We start from the raw sequence: 9,015 nt of genomic DNA, 5'->3' as shown, positions 1-9,015 counted from the left end.
TATCAGTAGACTACTCTAGACCAGCTGTGGTTGTTATCAGTAGGCTACTCTGGGCCAGCTGTGGTTGTTATCAGTAGACTACTCTAGACCAGCTGTGGTTGTTATCAGTAGGCTACTCTAGGTCAGCTGTGGTTGTTATCAGTAGGCTACTCTAGGCCAGCTGTGGTTGTTATCAGTAGGCTACTCTAGGCCAGCTGTGGTTGTTATCAGTAGGCTACTCTAGACCAGCTGTGGTTGTTATCAGTAGGCTACTCTAGGCCAGCTGTGGTTGTTATCAGTAGACTACTCTAGACCAGCTGTGGTTGTTATCAGTAGACTACTCTAGACCAGCTGTGGTTGTTATCAGTAGGCTACTCTAGACCAGCTGTGGTTGTTATCAGTAGGCTACTCTAGACCAGCTGTGGTGGTTATCAGTAGGCTACTCTAGACCAGCTGTGGTGGTTATCAGTAGGCTACTCTAGGCCAGCTGTGGTTGTTATCAGTAGGCTACTCTAGACCAGCTGTGGTTGTTATCAGTAGGCTACTCTAGACCAGCTGTGGTTGTTATCAGTAGGCTACTCTAGGCCAGCTGTGGTTGTTATCAGTAGACTACTCTAGGCCAGCTGTGGTTGTTATCAGTAGGCTACTCTAGGCCAGCTGTGGTTGTTATCAGTAGGCTACTCTAGGCCAGCTGTGGTTGTTATCAGTAGACTACTCTAGACCAGCTGTGGTTGTTATCAGTAGGCTACTCTAGGCCAGCTGTGGTTGTTATCAGTAGGCTACTCTAGGCCAGCTGTGGTTGTTATCAGTAGGCTACTCTAGGCCAGCTGTGGTTGTTATCAGTAGACTACTCTAGGCCAGCTGTGGTTGTTATCAGTAGACTACTCTAGACCAGCTGTGGTTGTTATCAGTAGGCTACTCTAGGCCAGCTGTGGTTGTTATCAGTAGACTACTCTAGACCAGCTGTGGTTGTTATCAGTAGACTACTCTAGGCCAGCTGTGGTTGTTATCAGTAGGCTACTCTAGACCAGCTGTGGTTGTTATCAGTAGACTACTCTAGACCAGCTGTGGTTGTTATCAGTAGGCTACTCTAGACCAGCTGTGGTTGTTATCAGTAGGCTACTCTAGGCCAGCTGTGGTTGTTATCAGTAGGCTACTCTAGGCCAGCTGTGGTTGTTATCAGTAGACTACTCTAGACCAGCTGTGGTTGTTATCAGTAGGCTACTCTAGGCCAGCTGTGGTTGTTATCAGTAGACTACTCTAGACCAGCTGTGGTTGTTATCAGTAGACTACTCTAGGCCAGCTGTGGTTGTTATCAGTAGGCTACTCTAGACCAGCTGTGGTTGTTATCAGTAGGCTACTCTAGGCCAGCTGTGGTTGTTATCAGTAGGCTACTCTAGGCCAGCTGTGGTTGTTATCAGTAGGCTACTCTAGGCCAGCTGTGGTTGTTATCAGTAGGCTACTCTAGGCCAGCTGTGGTTGTTATCAGTAGGCTACTCTAGGCCAGCTGTGGTTGTTATCAGTAGGCTACTCTAGGCCAGCTGTGGTTGTTATCAGTAGGCTACTCTAGGCCAGCTGTGGTTGTTATCAGTAGACTACTCTAGGCCAGCTGTGGTTGTTATCAGTAGGCTACTCTAGACCAGCTGTGGTTGTTATCAGTAGGCTACTCTAGGCCAGCTGTGGTTGTTATCAGTAGGCTACAGTTGATCAGAATGAAGCACAAGTTGACAAGTCATGAGGCGAATCAGTCTTAACAACAATACTTTGTCCCTCTTTTCAATGCTTTTGTGTCAATTATTTTATTAAACAATATAAAGTGTTGGGGCAAATGCCAGTTCAGCAATGGACTCTGCAATGTGGATAGATATTCATCACCACATAATGCTACAAATGAAGAAACACAGAGTATATATATACACAAAAGTATGTGAACACCCCTTCGAATCAGTGGATTCTGCTATTTCAGCCACACCCGTCGCTGACAGATGTATACAATCAAGCACACAGCCATGCAATCTCCATTGACAAACATTGGCAATAGAATGGCCCCTACTGAGGAGCTCAGTGACTTTCATAGGATGTCAGTTTGTCAAATTCCTGTCCTACTAGAGCTGCCCCCGGTCAACTGTAAGTGCTGTTATTGTGAAGTGGAAACGTCTAGGAGCAACAACGGCTCAGCCGTGAAGTGGTAGACCACAGAACGGGACCGCCGAGTGCTGAAGCCAGTACCGCATACAAATCACCTGTCTTCGGTTGCAACACTCACTACCGAGTTCCAAACTGCCTCTCTGGAAGCAGTTCGGGCAACGCCCTTTCCTGTTTCAACATGACAATTCCGCCGTGCACAAAGAGAGGTCCATACAAAAGTGGTTTGTCGAGATCGGTGTGGAAGAACTTGACTGGCCTGCACAGAGCCCTGTCCTCAACCCCATCGAACACCTTTGGGATGAATTGGAACACTGACTGCGAGCCAGGCCGTAATTGCCCAACATCAGTAATGCTCCTGTGGCTGAATGGAAGCAAGTCCCCCCGCAGCAATGTTCCAACATCTAGTGGAAAGCCTTCCCTGAAGAGTGGAGGCTGTTATAGCAGCAATGTTCCAACATCTAGTGGAAAGCCTTCCCTGAAGAGTGGAGGCTGTTATAGCAGCAATGTTCCAACATCTAGTGGAAAGCCTTCCCAGAAGAGTGGAGGCTGTTATAGCAGCAATGTTCCAACATCTAGTGGAAAGCCTTCCCAGAAGAGTGGAGGCTGTTATAGCAGCAATGTTCCAACATCTAGTGGAAAGCCTTCCCAGAAGAGTGGAGGATGTTATAGCAGCAAGAGGGGACCAACTCCATATTAATGACCATGATTTTGGAATGAGATGTTCGACGACCAGGTGTCCACATACTTTTGTTCATGTAGTGTATCTATGTTCTGTCTAAATGGTTTTAGTTAGAAGCTCAAAATGTTGAGGCAGTATTGACATTTAATTGTATTTTGGGTGGCAGGAATGGGCTTCCATAAATACAACTATCCCAGGCTCGCTCCCTCCCCTTCCTCGATTTAAAGCCACGCCTCATAGTCGTGTGATTCGCTCCAGAATTTGAATTGATTAGCATGTCAACTCAATAAATCCACACCCCCTTAGTTCCAGACAGTTCCACAGTTACCAGGCTCTATGCAACGGCAACCTGGGGACGAGACCAGGTAGAAACAGGGTTTAGTATCTCCGGCTACTAAAACTGAGTATCGGCAGGTCCTGTGTTTCTATATTCACCCATCTTGTTCCAGTGCTGAGGGAAATCCTCCTCTTTCTCCAGTCTTTCATACATGTGGGTGTGAATTTCCAAGTCGTATATTTTATATGGATGATAATTTCAGTTCCCTGTTGACAGTTAGTCACGTTAAACTGTAGAGTTAAAGGATCCTCAGACCGTGTGCCTGATGGAAACCTACTCCAGTGACATTTTGGTCTCAGAGTAACATCCTTTATGTGCCAGTGGTGTGCTGAGTGACTGAAGATAACAAAGTCCTGGGACTTAGACAATGTTGTAGACACACTCTCCCTTTAACCTTCCCCGCTACACAGTGAGCCTCGCAGATAGAAACACAAACACGCAGCGACAAAACAGACAGGGAGCTTTATGTTCCGTCAGAAGAAGCGTAACATTTCCTAAAGGCTTATCAGTGACTAGTTAAGCAGCAGGATATTTACAAGAAAACAGAGACGTCGTCCTAAATGGTACCCTATTCCCTTTATAGTGCACTACTTTAGACCAGGGTCAGTAGGACTGTGGCACCCTGTGCACTACTTTAGACCAGGGTCAGTAGGACTGTGGCACCCTATTCCCTACATAGAGCACTACTTTAGTTCAGAGTCCACATAGGGCGAAGGTCAAAGTAAGGGCACTACTTTAGGTCAGAGTCCACATAGGGTCAAAGGTCAAAGTTAGGGCACTAAACTGGGAATAGAGTTCCATTTTGGATTCGTCCAGAGACATTCTAAATCATTTTAGTTCCAGGTCAAGAGTTCAGCCAATGGCACTTCACGATCATGTGTTGCTATGCCTGTTTCCCTGGCGACCACCTCGCACCCACCGGCGAATCCTCATCGAGCAGGAACATGACAGAGGGAAGAGGCACTTTTTGATTGGCTGGTTTTCATTGTTCCGAAGTTTTTTTTATAGTCATCTCTTGCCATTGACTCCAGCTTTGGTTGTAGTTCTCTGTCTCGCCACCAGATGGTAATGTTGCTGTAATTCCTCCATGTCACCGCCAGATGGTGGTAGTGTTGCTGTAATTCCTCCATGTCACCGCCAGATGGTGGTAGTGTTGCTGTAATTCCTCCATGTCACCACCAGATGGTGGTAGTGTTGCTGTAATTCCTCCACGTCACCACCAGATGGTGGTAATGTTGCTGTAATTCCTCCACGTCACCACCAGATGGTGGTAATGTTGCTGTAATTCCTCCATGTCACCACCAGATGGTGGTAGTTTTCCATGTCACCACTGGGTTGTAGTGGTGTCAGTCAGGGCCTGATGCAGGAAGGCACTTGGTAGGGAGGCTCTGGGGCAGTTAGGAGGACTGATCTGCTATGTCATCAGGATGGGCTTCTGTCTCACCTCCAGGATATCTGATGACAGACAACAGGATCAGTCAGCAGTTTACATCAAAACAAACGAGCTGTCAATACTGTAATTTACACGACGGGGAAAGTCCATAATGGCTCCCTATTCTCTAGAAAGTGTAAAGAATCTAGATTAGAGGACCCTAGCCGTGCCCTCAGAGCATGTGCAGACCAGCTGGCTGTTGTGTTCTCTGACATGTTTAATCTCCCTCGAGCTCAGGATGCTGTCCCCACCTGCTTCAAGATGGCCACTATCGTCCCGCTGCCAGAGAAAGGAAAAGTAACTGAATGACTACTGACCAGTAGCACTCACTTCCTCATGAGACACGCTCCACCCCTCCAATGGACATTTACCCTTCCCCCACCCCCCCACATGACTACTGACCAGTAGCACTCACTTCCTTCATCACGAAGTGCTTAGAGAGACTAGTCAAAGACCACATCACCTCCTTCCTCTCTGACACACTCAACCCTCTCCATCTCACCTCCGACACACTCGACCCCCCCAATGGACATTTACCATTGTTACAGTTATAAATATTATACTAAAATAGAAACACAACATGTGACGTGTTGGTCTCCATGGTTCATCTGCTGAAATTAAAGATCCCAGAAATGTTCCACAAAAATATTATTTCTCTCACATTTTGTGCACAACTTTGTTTACATCCATGTTTGTGAGCATTTCTCCTTTGCCAAGATAATCCATCCACCTGACAGGTGTGGCATATCAAGAAGATGATTAAACAGCATGACCATTACACAGGTGCACCTTGTGCTGGGGACAATAAAAGCCCACTAAAATTTGGCAGTACGTCCAACCGGATTCTCAACCCCAGACCACATGTGACCTCCACATCCGGGTTCTTCACCAGCGGGACCGTCTGAGGTAGAGGAGGGGGGTGCTGAGGAGTATTTCTGTCTGTAATAAAGCCCTTTTGTGGGGAAAAACTCATTCTGATTGGCTGGACCTGGTCCACCTATGGCTGCACCCCGGCCCAGTCATGTGAAATCCATAGATTAGGGTATAATTCATGTATTTCAATTGACCTGATTTCCTTCTATGAACTGTAACTCAGTAAAATATTTGTTCAGTATACATCTGCAACCCTGTGATGGTGTGTGGGTCTTGACCTGAGGTGATAGGGAATAGTGAACCATTTAGGACTGATGGTGTGTGGGTCTTGACCTGAGGTGATAGGGAATAGTGAACCATTTAGGACTGATGGTGTGTGGGTCTTGACCTGAGGTGATAGGGAATAGAGAACCATTTAGGACTGATGGTGTGTGGGTCTTGACCTGAGGTGATAGGGAATAGTGAACCATTTAGGACTGATCGTGTGTGGGTCTTGACCTGAGGTGATAGGGAATAGTGAACCATTTAGGACTGATGGTGTGTGGGTCTTGACCTGAGGTGATAGGGAATAGAGAACCATTTAGGACTGATGGTGTGTGGGTCTTGACCTGAGGTGATAGGGAATAGTGAACCATTTAGGACTGATCGTGTGTGGGTCTTGACCTGAGGTGATAGGGAATAGTGAACCATTTAGGACTGATCGTGTGTGGGTCTTGACCTGAGGTGATAGGGAATAGTGAACCATTTAGGACTGATGGTGTGTGGGTCTTGACCTGAGGTGATAGGGAATAGAGAACCATTTAGGACTGATGGTGTTTGGGTCTTGACCTGAGGTGATAGGGAATAGTGAACCATTTAGGACTGATCGTGTGTGGGTCTTGACCTGAGGTGATAGGGAATAGTGAACCATTTAGGACTGATGGTGTGTGGGTCTTGACCTGAGGTGATAGGGAATAGTGAACCATTTAGGACTGATGGTGTGTGGGTCTTGACCTGAGGTGATAGGGAATAGAGAACCATTTAGGACTGATGGTGTTTGGGTCTTGACCTGAGGTGATAGGGAATAGTGAACCATTTAGGACTGATGGTGTGAGGGTCTAGACCTGAGGTGATAGGGAATAGTGAACCATTTAGGACTGATCGTGTGTGGGTCTTGACCTGAGGTGATAGGGAATAGTGAACCATTTAGGACTGATCGTGTGTGGGTCTTGACCTGAGGTGATAGGGAATAGTGAACCATTTAGGACTGATGGTGTGAGGGTCTAGACCTGAGGTGATAGGGAATAGTGAACCATTTAGGACTGATGGTGTGTGGGTCTTGACCTGAGGTGATAGGGAATAGTGAACCATTTAGGACTGATGGTGTGAGGGTCTTGACCTGAGGTGATAGGGAATAGAGAACCATTTAGGACTGATGGTGTGTGGGTCTTGACCTGAGGGAATAGTGAACCATTTAGGACTGATGGTTTGTGGGTCTTGACCTGAGGTGATGCGATGCAGCGGCAGGGTGACGTAGGTCAGGTGGGAGTAAAGCAGGAAGTACTCCTCCGTACGGTTCAGTTTGAGCCAAGATCCCACCAGGGACCGACCTGTACCCGACAGGGAGCGGGACCGCAGGTTGGACTGGTTACACAGGTCTGCATGGGGTCACATGATCCAGGTTATAGGTTACACTCTCTCTCCTCAACACATCCAGGTTATACTCTCTCTCTCTCTCTTCAACACATCCAGGTTATTCTCTCTCTCAACACATCCAGGTTCTACACTCTCTCTCAACACATCCAGGTTCTACACACTCTCTCTCCAACACATCCAGGTTCTACACACTCTCTCTCTTCAACACATCCAGGTTACACACTCTTCACCACATCCTACACAACACGTGGTGTTCGGGTACAAAATATTGTTACCCTCGTCATCTTCTTCCCTGAAGAACTCTTCACTATCGTTGGCTGAGTGACTCTTCTTCATCTCAGTGATACGGTTCCTGGGGACCTTCCGACGGAGAGAAGGGGAGAAGAACGAGGGGCGGTTCCTCTCCGGGGTGGGAGGGGTGCTGAACGACGTCACCTGACCAAACAGAACACAGACAGCCAATCAGAACCAACATACTACAGAGAGAACACAATATAACATACTTCCATGTTGTTTAATACACTGTAGTAACAATATAACATACTGCCATGTTGTTTAATACACCGTAGTAACAATATAACATACTGCCCTGTTTAATACACTGTAGTAACTCAGTAATAATATAACATACTGCCATGTTGTTTAATACACTGTAGTAACAATATAACATACTGCCATGTTGTTTAATACACCGTAGTAACAATATAACATTATAACATAACTAGAGTGGAAACCGGTCGCATTCCGCTTCGCTCCTCAGGTAGTATCACATTTTCACATTCTCATTTCATTTCATTACAGTACAACGGTTTGATTTGTTTAATCTTAGCTAGCTACTTAGCCGTCTTTGTATCAAAGATAATTGCGTAGCTAGCCAGCTATTCTTCGTTCTTTTAACGTAACTTTTAACGTAACGTAGTCAACACTGCTACCTAGCCAGCTAGCCACCGAACAGCAACACTGTAGTAACTATTACATTCAACGGAACGACTCGATTAGTGTAGTGTTAGCTAGCTACATAGTTGTCTTTGCTGTCTTTGTTTCTAAGATAACTGCGTAGTTTAGACTAATTCGGTTAGCTAGCCAGCTATTTTTCGTCCTTTTAACGTAACGTAACGTAGTCAACACTGCTCGCTAGCCAGCTAGCCACCGAATAGCAACACTGTAGAAACTATTACATTCAACGGATCAACGGAACGATTGATTAGTGTAGTGTTAGCTAGCTACATAGTTGTCTTTGCTGTCCTTGTATCTAAGACAATTGTGTAGTTTATACTAATTAACGAGCCAGTTACCGAGGTTACATAGCTAGCTACCGAGGTTACCTAGCCAGCGACACTCTCAAACAAAGTCAACAACGCAGCCACTGCTAGCTAGCCCACTTCCGCAGTACTGTATCATTTTAATAATTTTGGTCAAGAAGATTTCTGCAACGCAAGCTTAACTTTCTGAACATTCGAGACGTGTAGTTCAATTGTCATTCCAATCTCCTTTGCATTAGCGTAGCCTCTTCTGTAGCCTGTCAACTATGTGTCTGTCTATCCCTGTTCTCTCCTCTCTGCACAGACCATACAAACGCTTCACACCGCGTGGCCGCGGCCACCCTAACCTGGTGGTCCCAGCGCGCACCACCCACGTGGAGTCCCAGGTCTCCGGCAGCCTCTGGAACTGCCGATCTGCGGCCAACAAGGCAGAGTTCATCTCAGGCTATGCTTCCCTCCAGTCCCTCGATTTCTTGGCACTGACGGAAACATGGATCACCACAGATAACACTGCTACTCCTACTGCTCTCTCCTCGTCTGCCCACGTGTTCTCGCACACCCCGAGAGCTTCTGGTCAGCGGGGTGGCGGCACCGGGATCCTCATCTCTCCCAAGTGGTCTTTCTCCCTTTCTCCCCTTACCCATCTGTCTATCGCCTCCTTTGAATTCCA

General features: G+C 46.7%; 1 protein-coding gene across 2 annotated transcripts in view; it reads right to left on the bottom strand.

Annotated features, from left to right (window-relative positions):
- Window positions 1-3,806: 3,806 nt before the first annotated feature.
- The window catches only part of kiaa0930, a 63,933-nt gene continuing 58,724 nt past the window's right edge, over window positions 3,807-9,015 (bottom strand). The window contains exons 8-10 of one of the 2 annotated variants that reach the window (XM_071331629.1): window positions 7,359-7,518; window positions 6,930-7,085; window positions 3,807-4,598 (exon numbers count right to left, since the gene is read on the bottom strand). In XM_071331629.1, coding sequence (XP_071187730.1) covers window positions 4,558-4,598; window positions 6,930-7,085; window positions 7,359-7,518 — 357 coding nt within the window. In that variant the 3' untranslated portion in view covers window positions 3,807-4,557. Of the gene's footprint in view, window positions 4,599-6,881; window positions 7,086-7,358; window positions 7,519-9,015 lie in introns of both variants that reach the window. The other variant, XM_071331628.1, reaches the window with a different exon arrangement.

This window comes from Salvelinus alpinus, chromosome 11 (genome assembly GCF_045679555.1).
Source record: "Salvelinus alpinus chromosome 11, SLU_Salpinus.1, whole genome shotgun sequence".
Taxonomy (NCBI): Eukaryota; Metazoa; Chordata; class Actinopteri; order Salmoniformes; family Salmonidae; genus Salvelinus; species Salvelinus alpinus.
The sequence above is the reverse complement of the archived record's forward strand: the minus strand, read 5'-3'. Positions and strand labels throughout refer to the sequence as shown.